Source organism: Saccopteryx leptura, chromosome 7 (assembly GCF_036850995.1).
Source record: "Saccopteryx leptura isolate mSacLep1 chromosome 7, mSacLep1_pri_phased_curated, whole genome shotgun sequence".
In the NCBI taxonomy this organism is placed as follows: Eukaryota; Metazoa; Chordata; class Mammalia; order Chiroptera; family Emballonuridae; genus Saccopteryx; species Saccopteryx leptura.
The window spans coordinates 58,860,335-58,881,125 of record NC_089509.1 but is presented as its reverse complement, the minus strand read 5'-3'; the positions used below and the strand labels follow the sequence as shown (position 1 = coordinate 58,881,125).

General features: G+C 40.7%; 1 protein-coding gene across 18 annotated transcripts in view; it reads right to left on the bottom strand.

Moving 5' to 3' along the window:
- RAPGEF4 (Rap guanine nucleotide exchange factor 4) overlaps positions 1–20,791 on the bottom strand; it is a 319,360-nt gene that overhangs the window by 125,842 nt on the left and 172,727 nt on the right. For 12 of the 18 annotated variants that reach the window (XM_066345716.1, XM_066345717.1, XM_066345718.1 and 9 more), the window contains 2 exons: positions 15,574–15,646; positions 8,336–8,355 (listed from right to left, as the gene is read on the bottom strand). In XM_066345716.1, the coding sequence (XP_066201813.1) occupies positions 8,336–8,355; positions 15,574–15,646 (93 nt within the window). The remainder of the gene's footprint in view (positions 1–8,335; positions 8,356–15,573; positions 15,647–20,791) is intronic. The other 6 variants (XM_066345721.1, XM_066345720.1, XM_066345727.1 and 3 more) reach the window with 1 other exon arrangement.

Sequence of the window (20,791 nt, the reverse complement as noted above, 5' to 3'; positions counted from 1 at the left end):
CAAATTCCTTTACTAGACAGTTGTACATTGCAAAATGCTTTAATACTTTTAAGAGGATTGGTTAAACATAATATTAAAAAACCTCACTTGGCCCTGGCCAGTTGGCTCACTGGTAGAGAGTTCAACCTGGCGTGCGGATATCCTGGGTTTCATTCCCAGCCAAGGCACACAGGAGAAGAGACCATTTGCTTCTTCTCCTCTCCCCTCCCTCCGGTACTTTCCCTCCTACAGCCATGGTTTGATTGATTTGAGCGCATTGGCCCCTAGCACTGAGGATGGCTCCCTGGAACTACCATCTCAGGTGCTAAAAATAGCTCATTTGCGAGCATGGGCCCAGATGGGCCGAGCATTTGCCCCAGACAGGGGTATACAGGTGGATCCTGGTTGGGGTATATGCAGGAGTCTGTCTCTATCACCCTTCTTCTCACTTAAAATAAAAAATAAAAAAAAACCCATGTCACACATCCTTAAATTAGAAGATCCAGGGCGGACTCTGTAATAACATCCATGATTCTCTGCTGGGCCCCCAAACAAGCCTGGCACCTTCTCCCGCTTATCTTCATGTTCCCACTCTGACTCTCTATCCAGGTCCATCCTTGGAGTCAACTTTGGGTGTGGTTTCCTCACTTTGTTTGGGATTGGGTTATCAAGTTACAGCCCTGAGTGAGCACTTGGTGTGACTTGGGAATTTTTCATTTTCCTGGCTGAGCCAAATTATATAGACATTATGATGGATGACTTTCCATTAGGCATCTAAGTTCTTTCCAGAACTTAGAACTGGACCAAATCCTAACAGGATGCACGAGCACCTTTGTAAAGCTTCCCAGACCCAATCTTGATATAAACCAGAACCCACTGGCCAAACTCAGTGATCCCCATGCCAGAAAAATGTCCTTAGACTGAGAATACAGACAAGGATGTGATCTTACTCAGAATTAAGCATCAGGGAACTTAATATAATGTGTGTGTGTTGTTGTTTTTTTCTTGAGAGTGGTGTCAAGTTTTGGAATTTTCCCCATACTTTACTTTAATTGATCCCCCAATAATCCTTTTATTGTGCTAGTTCAGGGATCCCCATTTTATCAATGAGGAAACTGAAGCTCTTGGAGGTCAGTGACTTGTAAAGTGTTACTGGCTGTTAAGTGCCAGGGACAGAAACTGATGCATTTCTGGGGACATGGACTATAAAAATGAATGAGTACTAACCTCAGTCATACTAATGCCTTCTGAGATAGAAAGACAATTATTGTCTTCTTTTTCTTCCAAATCACAACTGAGTGGAAGGCAGCTATGCTCACCTCTATACCACCAACGCTGCACCACAGCTGAGTGAAAAGCATGACAGAAGTGAATTTAGTGACTTAGTCTTTGTTTTTCACCCAGTATTCTCCTGGCATGTTTCCCTAAGTTTTATTTTTTATGTCCAAATGGGATAATTTTAGGATGTGTACAAATATATTAGTAAAAATTAAATTCCACAAGGTTTGATCCTCTGCTGAATGTTGCTAGATTTAACATGCTGATTAGCGCTTTGAATATGGAATCAAAAGCATTCTTATTAAATTTGACAATGATATCCAATTGGGGTGAGAGGCTGGCACTTAGAAGAACTGGAACAAAATTTAGAATGACCTTGACAAATGGATAAGGTAGAGGAGGGCAAGATTCAACAGAAATCTTGGCTGAGAAGGGGGAAAAACACAAAGGAGAACAAGAGAAATGAGGGACACTGATTACAGAAGAAAAGGAGCTAAGGGTCAGAGTAAACAGGCTGCAAAGGCATCAGCCATCTAGATCTGTCATTTTTAAAAGAAAGCATGCTTTTGGGAGGCACAAATAGGGGGAAATTAGAGCTATTTCCCCATCTGCATTCAAAACAGAGCGCTTTAGAGGAGAAAAATATGGTGTTTTGTTGGGACCCAGTAATGCCGGAAGCTTGGAAGCCAAATTTTGATGACTTTGAAAGGGATCTTAGAAAATCAATGTCCAAAATAATGAACAGTTTTTGGATTTAGATCTGATAAAATTAGCTTCAAGAGAGAACATTCTGGAACTCCTTTCCTTTGTTCATGCAATGTTCTCCTTTCCTTTGCACTTGGATGACATCTACTTTCCTGCTCTGAGCCCCGCCCTTTTCCCAGAGAACTGCACAGACCCCGTGTGTTCCCTGGGAGTCCACTGTGGGTTGCAGTGCTGGCTAAGCACTGGTATGCATCCTCTCATTAATCCTCCCAGAAGCCCCGGGGCTAAGACACTGCTATTACTCCTACTCTGTAGATGAGGAAGCAGAGGACAACGGAGGTTAACTAACTTGCCCACCTTCACATGGGTAGTAAGTGGCAGAACTGGACTTTAACCCAAACTTGAAAAGTTCCTAAGGCCACATCTTCATGCCACACTCTCTGCCCACATGTGCCCATGACACTTCATTGTACTTTTGTGTTCACATGCCTGCGTCCCTGCTGCTGACTGTAACTCCCGGAGGGTATACCGTGTTTTATTTTTGCAGCCCCACATGGGGCCTGGGATTGATCAGTACACATGTGATAAATGAAAGGTTTCTGAGCCAATAAATGGCATATTCTATGGATATTTCTGAATCAGTTTTTGACTGTAAGAAAACAGAAAATAAAACTAAGTCAAAGTGAGGAGAACTTAAACATTTATAAATATTGACAATGAGAATGCCAGGTCATACTACTAACGGTGGCTTTACAATTTCCTTTCCTGAAAATTTAAAGAATGAAAATAGCTAAACATATATGTATGAGTGGCGACTTGGAACACTGAGGTCGCCGGTTTGAAACTCTAGGCTTGCCCGGTCAAGGCACATATGAGAAGCAACTAGTATGAGTTAGTGCTTCCTGCTTCTCTCCCCTCTCCTCTCTCTAAAAATCAATAAATAAAATCTTAAAAAATATCTATATATGTATATATTTATATAATCATACATATGTATGTGTCTGTGCATATATCTATGTATCTATCATCTATCTCCAATGTAATTTTACCTAGAGGTGAAGAGAATGACTACAGAATATTTTAGTATCTGTGGACTCAGGGAAGACTCTCTGACACAGAACTGTTATTAGAAAAGAATCCTAAATATGAATGCAATCACCAGATTAATTTATCCAATCTGAAAACACTACAATTTTCCTTCCTAAACATAAGATATATTTTGCAAATAATTTGGTTTCAATTTCTCAAAACAAGAACAGTGAAAATTCAAACTCATCAGACATAAATGATAATATACATTTTTATCTTCACAATCAGTTGTGATAACGTGCTAGCAGCCCAAAGTTACTGCTGATGAACGTAATTGCGTGCAGCACAGGATAAGGTATTCCTGGAGACAACAATGCGCTCTCCCATAACTTTGGAATCAGCAGTTGAGCATATTATTATCAACGTGACAATACGTCTCCCATCCCTGCTGACAGTGGGACTAATCCTCAGCAGTGAGTAGATATTGAGCAGGCCATGCTATTATGTTCAAGAGAGAGGTGGGGGAAGCTACTGGCTAGAGAGATTGGGGGAATCTCATTTCTTTCATTAGTATGAGTTTTAACTATTAAATGCCATCCAGGTTCTCTTTGTGCTATCTGGCCAAATCCAGTTCTGATGACAGAAAAGACAGAGAATATATTCAAAGCAACCCCAGAAAACCATCAGTGACCACCTGAGCAAACGAGCAGCCTGGGAGTGACATGATAAAGGTCTATGTCAGGGGAAAAAAAATTTTAATGCAGGGGAACCAAAACTGGAATATTGAAATGTAATTCATAATATTATAAACATAATTCTAAAATATGTTAACAAGGCACCACCCAAACACACTCTACTATGTGCCCCTTTGCCAAGCGAACTCACAGCAAGCAGGTTCTATGAATGTGCTGAGAACATTTAGAGGCAGCAAACACACAGTCTAATTGACAACACAAGGTCAGCATTTTAAAGCATTCCCTGCATTTACTATTCACTATTTAGCTGAAGGACAACAACACTTTACCTTAAAAATTCAATCAATATACCACTGCAGAAGCTAGAAAGAGAGAGAGATGGCACAGTCAGCTTTAACAACAGAGTAGAAGAACAGATGGAATAAAAAGCAGAAAGAAATTCGGCATGGGCATTCTGCCTCACAAAATGCAAAAGTCCCAAACACAAAAACAAACATGTCTTCAGAGAACTGAATTTGCCCTTGGCACCTTCGACATTAAGTCACTGGTGTTCTCCAGGAGGAGGGGCAAAGTAAGTGTTGTCTCACAGAGCTACGCATCCCAACGGGCCAAATGGAGAAATGAGTATTTTCACACTAGACAATGTGCAGAACGGGGCCAGCAACACCCAAAATCCAAGCTTCACTTGGGTGTTAAGCAATTTGTCGTTAAAAAAAAAAAATGCTCAGGCTCAGTATTTTCTAAGTCTTCAGCATTTGGTTGCTTTGCTCTCCTGTGCAGAGCTCTGCACCCTCAGCTCGTGACCTCCGTGTTGTTTCAGGGTCATGTCAGCACTAGCAAAACCATTCTCACCCGGGAACAGAGGGAACGGCTGCTGGGTAAGCCCGTGAACTCTGGCCCAGAGACTCTGGTAAACTGGACGTGCATCAGTCATGTTTTAAAGCAGGATTTTAAAAACTTTTGTGTTCTGCAGAATACTGTTTGTTTGAATCCAGTAGGTGTTCTAAAGGTGAAGTGGAAAGGTTCTACAGGGTTTTACGGGATTATCTAAACTTTTTACATTTTGTTTGTATCAGGGTATAGACCTTCCTTTTTCTTCATCAGAAATCATAGCCAGTCTATAATGAGAATATAAGATGTTGTCATTTAATTGGTGGGAAATATTCTAATTTGTTTTCTTTAACCTTGAAAAAGAGCAACAATATTGATGAATGTTATTAAAGCCCCTAAACATTTCTTCTTAAAATTATTAACCTTTTAACCCTAATAGTTATTTGCTTATTATTACTCTATTATCCTCTCCTTAATGAGAATTTTCAGATTGTGTAGATTATCTCAACATTGCCATTGAAAACCTTATATCTTTATAATAATTTCTGAAAAGTATTCTTTATATAAACTGCCTATAATTTTTAAAAGTTTGAGAAACTTTAAGTCATCTTCTAAAAATGAGATCTACAAATAGTTTCATAAGACCACCAAGCTTTCTCATTATCAACAACTAGCATCAGTTCTTGTAGTGCTTGGGAAAACTTTGACCTCTGCACTGGTAGTGTTTTATAATGGGAAAGTACTCTTTCATAGTTAGCAAGAAACTTGCTAGTGACACTATCAATACTATAACTGAAGACCTCAAATGATCTTTTTTGGAAACAAGATGTTTGTAAGTCAGGAAATGGCATTACTTTGTAGTAATCCCTTCCCGAGTCTATTTTATGGCTTCTTGAACACTTAGGAAGAAAAGTATAAACTTCTAAGACTACAAAACTCCATAGCAGTTGCCTCTCAAAAGGATACATACAGCACAGTAAGCAACAAAATCTACATAAGTAGCAAAAAATTATAGATAAGCTCATTTCTTCAAAGGGCAACCCGTAATATGCAACTATAAAGCTCTTTTTTAACTGTGGTTTTTTTTTAGCTTCTGCATTAAACATAGTCAGTCAGGTATGGCATATAGAGAAGAGAGAAAAAATACAACTTAAACAGATCAAAGAGAAGAGGTTGGTTTTTTTTTTTTTTTAAATCCAACAGCCCAAATAATCACAACCCTACCAAAATAGTTGTTTTTCTAGTATTTTTATCAATTATTTTATAGGTTCCAGTATCCTTTTGTACCTAAAGTTAAAATATTGTCCCTATTAATTACAGCAAGTAATAAACAAAATACTCTAGCAAGTTAACTGCCAGCCCAGTATGAAAAGAAAGTTCTTATTATGCAAGGTAAACGTAGGTTTGGAAATAAAATAAAGCTGGTAAGGCAGGTAAAAACACTTACTGGTGTCTGCATATTTGATAGAAAGTTAAATATGGTGATTAACAAAATCAAAAATGGGAGCTGGAACGAATATTCTTTGTAGAATCTTTCCACAAAGACTGTGTTTGGACACTGAAACAATAGCCCAAGTGCCTTATTTCAGTCACAGGCATATTATTGCTATTTAGAAACATAACAGGAACATGATATTGCCCAGCATGGAGTTAAAGAGAGTAAAGGATTAAAGAAACCGTCACAACACAATTTGTCTCTTATAAAGGAAAAAGTTCAATTAAACCACTCTAAGGCTCTTAGGCTTCTTTTTATCTTTCCAGTGCTTCAGCTTTGCTCATGAATGTCTTTCATCTCATTTGCTTTACTTTGACTGATGGCATTGGAAAGGTATCTTAAGAGCACAGGGTAACATTACATCCACTCTAGTTGCTGATAGAAAAAACACGTGCTTTCCCCGTTTGCCCAAGGATCTGACCCAGAATAACCCAAACAAATGCAAATAAGCATACACTACGACTAATACAGGGAAGACAGTATGGCCAGCCCCTAAGTCCCTGTATCTAACCTGCAAACTTCAAATTCCTATTTTGTCACAAAGTGAGCTACATGATGACAGCTGGTCGACTTCCGGCTTAGAACGTTGAGCCTGTTGTCCCACTGCAGGGAGGTCCAACCTAAAGGTCACCAGGGGCCTAAGAGAGACCGAGCTGCCTTTTGAAGCTTAGAAGGTTTTAGACCCCCTAGCGTTTAGCCATTCTGTTCGCTCTCCACATCACTGATAGCCCTTGATGAGGAAGCAGCAGGCCCTTTTATCTTTATTTGGCTAATGACCTGTATATTTTTGTTATAGCCTGCTCTGGGACATCCGTTTCTAAAATGATGGCAGGATCAGTTTGTTACTTTAGACTCTAAAAGCTGTGGCTTTAGACTCTCATGAACCTGAACTTTACTCAACACATGAAGATATTTTTTTTAAATAGCAAATGATCAATGGAAAGGTTCACTCAAGAAAGGTATATTAAGGAGAGCCAAAAAAGAAAAAGAAAAAAAAAAAAAGCTAGTTCCTTATGAAGGGCAGGACATTTTCAGAGAAGGAAAGATAGATAGAAAATGACAGAAAGCTTGAAGAAATAGTAATTATAATAATAGTCCTAACATTTACTGAGTCCATTGTAATAGCTCTATGTTTTCCACAGACTGTCTCATTCAACATTCATAACGGCCTCTTACTGGGGTCAGGTCTAACATCCACATTTTGAAGATGAGGCAAGGATATTTAGAGAAGTCAGGTCGCTAGCACAAAGCCCCACAGGGAGGAACTAAAATCTTTTGCTGAACCAAGCCAAGTAAAATTTTGGTGTGACATTTGAAGTAACATTTCTGGGTCTTGAACCCAAATTTGTCGTAGTACAGCAGTGGGCCAGAATTCCCAACCAGCTTTTAAAACCAAGATTATGAAAAGAGAGAGACCTACAGAAAGCTAGAGTCAGATCTCTGAAAAGAAATCAAGAGACACTCTGAATTTAATTAAGACAATATCTGAGCCCGCAGACATAGGACCAAAAGCAGGGAAAGAAAGGGGTGACAGTTCTGTAACACTGGCAGTTGGGTATAGCAATCAAGGAACACAGTGCCAAAATGAGCCATCTGAGAGCCACCGAGCGCCACTTCAGATGAACCACTGCATGCTTCCATCAGTAACCCTTCCATGTCATTGTCTAAATTTAGATCCCAGCTAATATAATTAATATCATTATTATTATTTACATGCAAAGACGATGCCACTACACCACTGTCATCCTTAGAATGCATGCTCGGTACAGTTTCTTAGGAAAGGTTTGTCCCTAAACCTCCTACTCTCTCACCTGTTTTCCCTAAACAACTACACTGTATAGCAATTATTTTCAGCTTCCAAAGAGAAATACTGTAATGACTTTAACGTACATGGATATAATTAGGCAAATTCATCATCTGACCCTGAATTTTATATATTGTATCCCTACTAAGGAAAAACAATATATTTTCTATAGGCTGCTAAACTAATGATTTGTTAGAGTGGTATGTATGCATCATGGGGAAAAAAAACATTTAGCACTTGTACCATTTGCCCCTAGAATAACTTTCTTCAGCCTACTTAATGTCAGGGACATGTGATGACCGTGTCATAACAATCGACCTTCTCCCCTTTATACTTCAAAGTCACCCACCAAAGATTAGATTAGAAATAAGATTTCTAATGCCAGAATAAGATTAGAAAAATATTTATTGCTCTGTTGAATGTGGGTAAAGAGTTCTCTTTGCTGGCAAGGTTACCACGATTATTTTTTTTACCTTTTGACAGTTTTTAGAAGCTAGGCAGAGAAATGTAGCTACTCACATTCTCCTTGTCAGGAATCCCTAGAAGAGGAAAAAGAGAGAGAGAGAGAGAGAGAGACAATGAATTATAAGATCAACCTATAAAATGGAACTGAAATTCTTTGCTGAATCAAACCAAGTAAAAATTTGTTGTTAAAAAAACAAACCCAAAAATGAAAAAAAATCCTACCTAATGCTGCTTACAAAAATAGCAGTGCCTATCAGAACCTGTAACATAAATCAATGGGTCAGGAGTGGGGTTGTGTGCCAGAGAGCAGCATCTAATGCTGATTTTGCTTTCCCACTTTATGCATTACTTTCTCAGAGGTAAAAACTGATCCCAACACATTTATACCACGTGAGCAATGGAAATTTCTCTGCCTTGGATGCCAGAACAATAAAAAATTGGACTGATACATCAAGTACTATAAGTTGCACAGTTAGTATTCTTACACTTCAAACAACCTCACACTGCTCTAGGGATTTGAACTTAGCTGCACGTTGAACATAAACCCACCAGAACACATCTTCCGTGTGGGACAAAGGAAACTCCTGCTGCCTCCAAACCAGGTCTGAGTAGGGCAGTGGCTACTTCCAGGGATAACTCAGACTTATGAGCAAAAAAAAAAAGTTAAGCATTTATTCACTTCTTTGTTCAACAACCTAAAGGAAACGGATAAATTCCTAGAACTACACAATTTTCCTAGACTGAGTCATGAAGTGGAAAACCTAAACAGAACCATAAGCAGGGAGGAAATAGAAAACCTCCCCCCAAAACAAAAGCCCAGGACCAGATGGCTACACTAGTAAATTCTACCAAACATTGAAAGAAGATTTGGTACCTATCCTTCTCAAAGTCTTCCAAAAACAGAAATAGAATACTCCCCAACACATTTTATGAGGCCAACATAACCCTCATACCAAAACCTGGCAAGGACAACACACACACACAAAACTGCTGACCAAAATCTCCAGTGACTACAGATGCAAAATTCATAAACAAAACATTAGCATAATCAAATACAAGAACACATTAAAAAATAATACATCATAATCAAGTGGGATTCATTCCAGGAGCACAAAGATGGTTTAACATATAGAAATTGATCAATGTAATACACCACATCAACAACACAAAGAACAAAAACCATATGATCCTATCAGTAGATGCAGAAAAGGAATTCAGTAAGATACAATATCTCTTTATGTTTAAAACTCTCAATAAAATAGGAATAGAAGGAAAGTACCTCAACATAATAAAGGCCATATATGACAAACCATCAACTAATATCATACTAAATGGGAAAAATAAAGGATTTTCCTCTAAAATCAGGAACAAGACAAAGCTGCCCACTCCTATTCAACACAGTGATGGAAGTTGTAGCCAGAATGATCAGGCAAGAAATAAAAGCCATCCATATCAGGAAGAAAAAGTAAAGGTATCACTTTTTGCAGGTGACATGATCCTGTATATAGAAAACCCCAAAGACTCTACCAAAAACCTAGTAGAAACAATAAACTAATACAGTAAAGTCACAGGATACAAAATCAATATACAAAAGTCTATTGCTTTTCTATATGCCAATGATGAAACATCAGAAAATGAACTAAAAAAAACACAATTACTTTTACAATTGCAACAACAACAACAAAATAAGATACCTAGGAATAAACTTAACAAAGGATGAGAAGGACTGACATACTGAAAACTACAAAACATTATTAAAAGAAATTGAAAAAGGCACAATGAAATGGAAAAATATTTCACATTCATGGAGTGGAAGAATCAACATACAATAGTTAAAATGGCCATATTTCCCTGGCTGGATAGCTTGGTTGGTTGGAGCATTATCCTGAAGTGCAAAGATTGCCAGTTTGAACCCCAGTCAGGACACATACAGGAACAGATGGATGTTTCTGTCTGTCTGTCTCTCTTTCACTCCCTTCCTTTCTCATTAAAATCAATAAATTTTTTAAAATGGCCATATTACCCAAAGCAATATACAAATGTAATACAATCCCCATCAAAATCACAATGTCATTTTTAAAAAGAATAGAACAGCCCTGGCCAGTTGGCTCAGTGGTAGAGCATTGGCCTGGCATGCGGAAGTCCAGGGTTCAATTCCCAGCCAGAGCACACAAGATAAGCGCCCATCTGCTTCTCCACCCCTCCCCCTCTCCTTCCTCTCTGTCTCTCTCTTCCCCTCCCGCAGCCGAGGCTCCATTGGAGCAAAGATGGCCCGGGCGCTGGGGATGGCTCCATGGCCTCTGCTTCAGGCGCTAGAGTGGCTCTGGTCGCAACAGAGCGACACCCTGGATGGGCAGAGCATCGCCCCCTGGTGGGTGTGCAGGTGGATCCTGGTCGGGCACATGCGGGAGTGTGTCTGACTGCCTCCCCATTTCCAGCTTCAGGAAAATACAAAAAAAAAAAAAAAAAAAGAATAGGACAAAAAAAATCACCAAGTTTGTATGGAACCATAACCATAAAACACACCAAATAGCCAAAGCAATCCAGAGGGAAAAGAATGAAGCCAAAGGTATAATACTATCTGACTTCAAATTATATTTATACTATAGAGCCATGATAATCAAAATAGTGTGGTATTGGCAGAAAAACAGATATACAGACCAGTGGAACAGAATTGAGAGCCCAGAAATAAAACCACATATATATGGACAAATCATCTTCGACAAAGGAGCCAAAAACACACAATAGGAAAAAAACCCTCTTCAATAAATGGTGCTGGGAAAATTGGAAAACCACATGCAAAAGAATGAAACTTGACTACAGTTTGTCACCCTGCACGAAACTTAATTCAAAATGGATCAAAGACCTAAATATACATAAGACCTAAAACTATAAATTACATAGAAAAAAACGTAGGTACTAAGCTCATGGACCTTGGCTGTAGAGAACAATTTATGAGTTTGACCCCAAAGGCAAGGGAAGTAAAGGCAAAAAGAGATGAATGGGACTATATTAAACTAAAAAGCTTCTGCACAGCAAAAGAAACTGACAACAAAACAGATAGGCGGCCAACTAAATGGGAGATGATATTTGCAAACAGCAGCTCCGAGAAGGGGCTAATATCCAAAATATACAAAGAACTCACAAAGTTCAGCCACAAACAAGCAAACAATCCAATCAAAATGGGGAGAGGACCTGAACAGACACTTCTCCGAAGAAGACATACAAATGGCCAACAGATATATGAAAAGATGCTCATCTTCACTAGCTATTCAAGAAATGCAAATCAAAACTACAGTGAGATCTCACCTCAGATCTGTTAGATTGGCTATTTTCAACAAGATAGGTAATAACAAGTGTTGGAGAGGCTGTGGAGAAAAAGGAACCCTCATTCACTGCTGGTAAGAATGCAAATTAGTACAATCATTATGAAAGAAAGTATGGTGGTTCCTCAAAAAATTAAGAATAGAATTACCATATGACCCAGCAATCCCTCTACTGGGTACCTACCCACAAAACTTGAAAACATTGGTAAGTAAGGACACATGCACACCCATGTTCATCACAGCATTATTCACAGTGGCCAAGACAGGGGAACAATCAACGTGTTCTTTGATAGAGCATTGGATAAAGAAGATGTGGTACATCTACACAGTGGACTATTACTCAGCCATAAAAAATGATGACAGTGCCATTTACAACAACATGGATGGAACTTGAGAACGTTATACTGAGTGAAATACGTAAATCGAAAAAGCTAAGAACTGTATGATTTCACACATAGGTGGGATATAAAACTGAACTCATGGACATAGATAAAAGTGAAGTGGTTAGCAAGTGGAAGGGGGTGTAAGGTAAGGGGATGGGAGAAGGGTGTAAAGAGGGTCAAATATAAGATGACAGAAAATGACTTGACTTTGGTTAGTGGTTATACAACATAATCAACAGTTCAAATGTTATAGAAATGTTTACCTGAAACCTATGTACTGTTATTGATCAATGTCACCCTGTTAAATTTAATTTTCTAAATAAAATTTAAAATAAAGAAAGAAAGAAAGAAAGAACACTAATGGGCATGTTTGCCATCACTTCCCAGATCTATCAGAAGAAGTAATGAACATGGGGGTGCATGTGTCTTTATGTACCAATGTTTTTGAGTTTTTTGGATAGATGTCCAGTAGAGGGATTGCTGGGTCCTATGGGATATCTCAGACTTCTGAGCAGTTCTATTCTTTTTTTTTTTTGAGGAACCACCATATTTTCTTCCATAATGGCTGTACCAGTTTACATTCCCCAATTAAACTTAATTTCTAAATTAAAAAAAAAATGTTTTTGGCCCTGGCCGGTTGGCTCAGCGGTAAAGCGTCGGCCTGGCGTGCGGGGGACCCGGGTTCGATTCCCAGCCAGGGCAATAGGAGAAGCGCCCATTTGCTTCTCCACCCCCACCCCCTCCTTCCTCTCTGTCTCTCTCTTCCCCTCCTGCAACCAAGGCTCCATTGGAGCAAAGATGGCCCGGGTGCTGGGGATGGCTCCTTGGCCTCTGCCCCAGGCGCTAGAGTGACTCTGGTCGCGGCAGAGCGACACCCCAGAGGGGCAGAGCATCGCCCCCTGGTGGGCAGAGCGTTGCCCCTAGTGGGCATGCTGGGTGGATCCCGGTCGGGTGCATGCAGGAGTCTGTCTGACTGTCTCTCCCCGTTTCCAGCTTCAGAAAAATACAAAAAAAAAAAATGTTTTAAAGGTAAAATAAGGTGATGTGGACCATTCAGAAACTTGAAAGCTGGGTTAAGGGGTTACCAATCTTGGAATTCACCTTCCATGGCAAGTAATGGACAAATAATAAATGGTTTTGAGCAACAGAGTAAATATGATCAGGAAAAAGAAGGAAAGGAACTGTTCATAATTAACACATAATTAAGGCATTAAAACAAGTTTCAGTGGCTTGGTCCTTGACTGATGTCCAGTTTGAGTAATGAGCTATAAAGATATTCAGTTGTGGAAATTGAATATGGACTACATAGTAGATGTTATTAAGGAAAATCATCTGAGTTATCAGGTGTGATAATAGAGTTGTGGTTATACATGGGAAAGTTTTTATTTTCAAAAATAATCTGTTGAAGTATTTGGTGTGAAATATATGAATATAATTTAAAAATTATGGCAAATATTAATTTTAAAGTACACATTAAGTTAATAAATAAATCCTATTAAAATAGTAAAATATTAATTAAATCAAAGTGATAAAAACATGAGTGGTAACTGTATCATTCTGTAGGTTTGAAATTTTTCACATTAAAAAGTGAATTTATAAAAGAGTTCTGCGTAAGTCAGGTGTCGGGTAGGCTGAGGACAAGACCCTGGAGGTTCAGAGCAAGCTACGTCATTTCTGCCCACAGGCCGGGAGTGGTGAGGCTCTCAGCCAGGTGGCTGCCAAGGGAACTGGAGGGAGCCAAGATGAAAGAGTGTGAGCACGCCAAGGGAGGAGCGAGGGACGGACAGTTGGTCAACCTCAGTGGATGGAGGCAAGAGAAAGGAGAGCTCCAAAAATGGTTGCTGTTTAAAGCCTGGTATATGGAGGAGAACAACGGGGTTATGAATGAAAATGCACTTGCAGAGGAAGGATTGGTTTTGGGGGAATCAGGATACGTTCTGTTACTGACATTTTGAGTTTAAGAAGCCAGCAGGACCTCTGAGTGGAAAGAGAACCGGCAATCTCTTGGAAAGCTAGACTGCCCTTTAAAGGGAGGAATCAGAGGTATCAATTTGGGAAGTATTTGTATCAACTGCAAGAAAGGTTGCAACGATCAAGGGAAAGTATAGAGAAAAACGGCTAAGCCTAGACTCTTTTGTAATACCTAAACTTTTGAATGATAGGAAGAAGCGACAAACATGCGAGTGACCAGAGAGATATGAGAAAGTCGGGACAATGCAGTGTAGCCTGACACCAAGCGAGAATGGAGTCTTGGAGTGAAAAGTCTACTCAAAGTCGGAGAGAGTGGGGAATGGTAATGACTGAGCCTGGTGAGGGGGTGGTCATTGAAAGGTGAAGAGTGGTTTGACTCAAGAAATATTGGGCGGAAGCTAGACTTGGAGGGGTTTAACAGTGATTGGTGGTGTGGAGATAGATAATAGCTAACATCATCCGGGTGCTCATCATATGCTTGGAACCTCTGTAAATATTGGACATGTTTTACTTCATTTACTCCTCACAAGAATCCTGTGAGGAAACTGAAGCACAGAGAGACTAAGTGCCTTTCCCAAGGTCACACAGCTAGGAGACAGCACAGCTGGGGTTTCAACTCAGGTATTCCTTAGGAGCAGTCATTCCTAGATCGGGGCAGGAGAGAAAAATCAAAACAGGGGACCGAAGGAAAGAAAGACCTGCCTTCTCCTCCAGGACAAAAGCGAAACAGATGGAGAGGGCAGAGTCTGTGCAGAAATTGTGAACTAGAGCAGAAGGAAAGCGGAAGAGCTCACTTGGGTCTCGGTCAGGCTGGAGGGGAGCACCTGTAGAAAGCGACGAGTCTGGGATTAAGAGTGAGGATTCCAGGAGCAAGGAAGAGGATGTGAAGGGTGGTTCTCAGGCTCTCGAGGTGCTTGGAGTAGAAGAGCTGCCTGCTCCATCGCCGTGTCTAGTTGAAGAGCGACAACTTCCCAAACCCCAGCACTTGGGACCTTGTCACAGGCAACAAGCACTTCCCAGGGGTGGTAATGAGTGCTGAACAGATGCTTCCAACACGCACAGAGGGATGAACAGATCCGGGACACAGGATCTCTCTGAGTCTAGTGGGCACCCATTAGAAAAGCGTATCGCAGAGAAACACTTCCTTTCTTTTCTGATCAGAGACTGGCCTCTTATAAAAGGCCTGGAGTTTGGAGAGACTGTGATTTAAGAAAAATAATGACTCACGCTGCTTCTCTCCTTGCTCAGTAACATCAACATGAGCAAGAGATGGGCTCTTGGGTATGCAGAGGTGCTGGGGCAAACACAGTTCATGAATCCCGTTTTTAAAAGAGCACAGAAACAACACTGGATTTTGCTATAAAATGAAGAGATTCTGAGAAAACCGTCCAAGTATGCTGAAGTTCCAACTAGCACCAGAGCATCAGCTAAGGCCACAAAATAATACTATATTAACATTTAAAAAAAAATAACCCATGTGGGCTGGCAGGTCTGTTTATCCACAAAAGAGTCTGGAAACTTCATCTGTCAAGCTGGTATAGGACATATATTTTGAAAACACACATTTACACAACACATTTTTAGATACAGAACGTTCACATTTTTCACTTACTGTCATTGTTAGAGCCTGTTTCCATAACACCATAAGGAGGAGCCAGAAGTCCTGCCATGTACTGTCGGTATTTCTGAAAGACAAGATTGTAAACTCAAAGCACAGATATTGACTCACTTGGAGCATTCATTGATTTACACGTTGAAAAGCAGAAACACTGGTTGTCAGGAAGCATCTGAGTCCTGTCTTTATAGAGCCATGAAATGTGCTCTCTGGGATCTGTGGCCTAAAATAAAGATGCTGTGTTCTAAGGAGGTCTTCCTGGGGAAGGCTGACTGTGTGCCTCCCAGGGAGGGGGTTCTGTTTCAGGCAGTTCATTTATGCATTTGTGACTGATTAACCAAATTGTGTGGGCTTTTTACCCTCCCTCCATCTCTTGTCCTGCTTCTCACTCCGGCAAACATGCTCAGGTTTTGGTAGAGGGGAAAGACACTTGGTTTTTTTAGATGCAGATACAAATCAATAGGTGAATGACACTGAATCAGCTTTCTTTCAAAGCAAAATGAAATGCATCCCGAGCAAAGGTCTGTTTTGAAAGAAGCGGATTTGCTTTCATTTATCCTCTTCCTTTTACATCGTACACCTGCCCGTTTTGTGACCTGCAAGGAGTTGTTGGTATGTTGTCAAATAGAAGAGTTTGGGTTCATTTAGATCTGCTTGGAGTCCCCTGAACTGTGCCCCCGACTTTCGGTCCAGGCATGCTTTAAAACCTGGGGCTCGGTGATACATATCAGACCCTGAAGTCGGTCCTGTTTTGAAGAGCTAAGGCTCGGTGAGCATAAAGGGATTTAGAGTCCCCAACGAGAGAGGAGTGGCAGGTATGAAGAACAGAAAGTGAATATTAGACATCCTCTCTTGTCAGGTAATAATAAAGCCTCCTCCCCTTTCAGAATGAAAGCTGGGCAACTTTACTTATTGCATAGTGTCGTGTATATTTATGGTTTATAATTATGATGACACACGAATGTTAAACAGCATCAAAACAATCAATTCTCGAGAATGGGCTTGTGGGTCACACAAACATCAGCAGAAAAGCTTCATCTGTAGCAATGGGCAGCTGGCAACGTGCAGTATTCGAGCAACCATCTGGCCCATTTGGTATATCTGAATGGTGTTTGTAATGTCACATTGACGATTTCTCAAAAGAGCCTTCTTCCAGTCAAGATGTGACTAGCTTTTATTTTTTTTTATCCATTTTTGCTCTCATTCTGAGGCAACGATACCAACACCTGCATGCAAACATTAAAAATCATGAATTTCTCTGCCTCTGAGTTAACTAATGTTTCAAACATACCCACAGGACCAATCTATCCCGCTGAATTCTCGACATTTCCATTGGTAATATCCCAAGTCTGATTCTCTTCTTTCTTATGAAACCGCTTACTCTTCTTCCTTGGCAGAGAGCATTGCTTAAACACAGTCCTCGGTGTGATATCACGCTGGACTCAGAGCAAAGCAGGCTCAAAGAGCGGAGACAGGCATGGGGATACGTTCTAAGAAGGTTTTGTCACTGTCCCCTCTACCCCCACAGCCTTTTGAGTTATTCGTCTTACTGTTAGCAACTCCCTACCAGGCTCCTAAAAGAAATAGCTTGTGTTAAATTAAAGAAGCAATTTTGCTTTGCTTAGAAATGCTTTGGACGCAGAGGACGTTCTTTGTCTCAGGCACCTCAATGTTAACACTCATGAACTCCGCAGAAGCACGGTGCTGACCCTGAATGAATAGAACTTCGCCTTCCTTCAGCTCCACAGCACTTGGTCTGTTGCTCGCTCACGGAGCACATCATCAGGGCGCAGCTCCTGGGAACAGAACATAGAGCGGCCCTTTGGGAACCATAGTGTGGGCTGGAGCTCAGGACATATTGAGCGCCTACTATGCACAGACAGTGTCCTAAGCACTGGGCTCACTGCAGAGAAAAACTGACAATCACCCTTGCACTTGTGAAGTGTCTGTCTTTTGTGACATAGGGAACCATGGCTTGCACATAATACAAACGTAATACTTATTTGATGAATTTTAGAGCTTTTATAGAAAATTTCAAACATATGTAAAAACAGACAGAACACCACATACCTAACATCTAGGCTCAATAATTATTAACTCCTGACCCTGAACATCCTGAAATGCATGCCATTTCATCTACACTCATATCACTTGCCCCTTCCAGAATTACTCTGAAGCAAACTCTAGCTATATCATTCAATCCATAAATATTTCAGTAGGAATCTCTAAAGGAACTCTTTCCTTTCTTAAACAAAACCACAACACCACTATCACAACTTGAGAATTGTAAAATCTCCATAACATCCAGTTGATATTCAATTTTTTTCATAAATGTCACAGCTAATTAATTTAAAAAGTACTATATTTAATATGACCACATTGGTTTCAGTATAACAACTTTCAGAATAGTAAAGATTGCTAAACAAGGATTAAAACATTTATGTCTATACATTAAAAAGTCCACCTTTTAAAACTGATGGAATACTTTTTAGTAAACATTCACTAAAGCTGATTTCTTATGGAGCACCCTACAGCACACCCTATATTAATTGGGATAAAAACAGCTAACTGGAATAAAAGTTATATAAGAAAATTGGAATTTCTAAACTATTTATATATTGCTTGCTCTTTAGGCAGCAGTTCATCTTCCAAGCACCAGTTAAGAAGCAGTTCATAAAGGAATATGAAGAGATGCTGAACCTCACTCATCACAGAAAGGCACATTAAAATGATAATCACTTGAACAGGTGGTGGGCAGTGGATAGAGAGTCAGCCAGGGATGCAGAGGACCCAGGTTTGAAAGCCCGAGGTTGCTGGCTTGAGCATGGGCTCACCAGCTTGAGCATGCGATCATAGATATGACCCCATAGTCTCTGGTTTGAGCCCAAAGGTCAGTGGCTTGAAGCCCAAGGTTGCTGGCATGAGCCCAAGGTCACTGGCTTGGGCCCAAGGTCTCTGGCTTGAGCAAGGGACCACTGGCTCGGCTGGAGTCCACCCCCCCCCCAAGTCAAGGCACATATGAGAAAGCAATCAATGAACAACTAAGTTGCCACACGAAGAATTGATACATCTCAGCCCTGGCCGGTTGGCTCAGTGGTAGAGTATCGGCCCAGCATGTGGAAGTCCCTGGTTCAATTCCCAGCCAGGGCACACAGGAAAAGCACCCATCTGCTTCTCCACCCTTCCCTCTCTACTTTCTTTTTATCTATCTCTTCCTCTCCTGCAGCCAAGGCTCCATGGGAGCAAAATTGGCCTGGGTGCTGCGGATGGCTCCATGGCCTCTGCCTCAGGTGCTAGAATGGCTCCAGTTGCAGTGGAGCAATGCCCTAGATGGGCCGAGCATCACCCCCTGGTGGGCATGCCAGGTAGATCCTGGTCGGGCGCATGTGGGAATCTGTCTGACTACCGCCTCCTACTTCTCACTTCAGAAAATACAAAAAAAAAGAAAAAGAATTGATGCATCTCATATCTCTCCCTTTCTGTCTGTGTGTGTGTCTCTCTCACACGTGCTAATTAAAAACAACGACAAAAAAACTATAGTGCAATATCACGTTTTACCTGTCAGATTTGGAGAATTTTCTAAAAGTTTGCTAACACATTATTAGTGAGACTGGGGAAAACAAGTACATTGCTTACTGGAGTACACAATGATACAACCTCAGTGGAAGGCAATTTGGAAGTATTCACCACATTTTAAAAATGTACATTTCCTTTGAGCAAGAAACCTCCCTTAAAGGGCAGAAGTGGAGCCTCCTGAAATACCTGAATACCTATGCAGACATGCCTCTTTGTTTGTAATAGCTAGCAAAATAACAACAGCAAACAGAAAATAACCCAAAGTCCACAAAGTAGATGATATCTGGTTCAATCCTGAGAAACAGATAAAGATGGGTTATTTCCTGATAAGGAGATGCTGTTAGAATATTACATAGCCATGAAAAAGGACAAAGCACTGCTACCTGTGCTGATATGGAATGATCTCCACAATATATTAAATTTCTTTTTTATTAAGTGAGAGGTGGGGAAGCAGAGAGACAGACTCCCACATGTGCCCTGACCAGGATCTACCCAGCAAGCCCCTACCAGGTGATGTTCTGCCCATCTGTGGCTGCTGCTCCATTGCTCCCTAACCGAGCTATTTTAGTGCCTGAGGCAACGAGTCATCATCCTCAGTGCCCAGAGCCAAACTTGCTTGAACCATTCAAGCCATGGCTGTGGGAGGGGAAGAGAGAGAGAAGGGGGTAGGGGTGGAGAAGCAGACGGTCACTTCTCTGTGTGCCCTGACTAGGAATTGAACTCAGGACTTCCACATGCCAGGCCAAAGCTCTACCACTGAGCAAACTGACCAGGGCCAATATATTAAATTTTTAAAAAGCAAACTATAGCACTATATGTAGAGTATGCTACCATTTTGTGGAGCTAAAAGAATACATGTGTGTATATAAATATCCATAAAGATTTATAAATACATAGTCTTCCTGGATGGGCATACAAGAAAGTATGTATTAACCATGACTGCCTGTGGAAAAGAGATCTAGTTGGCTGAGAGTCAACTGGGAGACTTAGTGTTCACTGTTCATCTTTGGCTGAGCCAACACTGGGGCCGTGGGATCACTTATTGTGTCTGTCTTCCCAGAGACCGGACTGGTGGGGTTGGCCTGCAAGTGGCATTCAGTGTCAGTCATCTGAATGTGCACGGTACTCAGCAGCAAGGCATCGTGGCAGCAGGGGAATGAAAAGACAGCTCTTCTCTCTTAGTTTGACATGTGGAGGTAGGAGTAATTTACCTATCAAAATCCTCCAAAGTTGGGGAAATTGGAGAGTTTAATACTGGACTTCCTTGTAATAGGGCTTATTGGCAATGAAATGATGAACTGAGAGATGACTGCATTAATAAGTCTAGATTGTGGAGCAGTTCATATCTTCATAGAAGTTTAAAAGCCACTTCAAGCTTTCTGAGAAACAGAATAAAACTAAAGGGAATTAACCAAGGCCAGGATTAATAAAGCCCCAAGTGAAAGTCAGCACAAGGCCAGCTTAAACCTGACATCAGCAGTTTTTCAGAGGTGACCCAGAACATTTTTATGGTGGTTACTCAATGATGTCACTCCTGCACACCTGCCCCACCCCAGCTGCTGGGATGTGCAGTGCCCTGGCCGAGTTCCTTGGAAATGTCCTCTTTGGGGTCCTGGTTGACATTCCCTTGTAAAGCCTT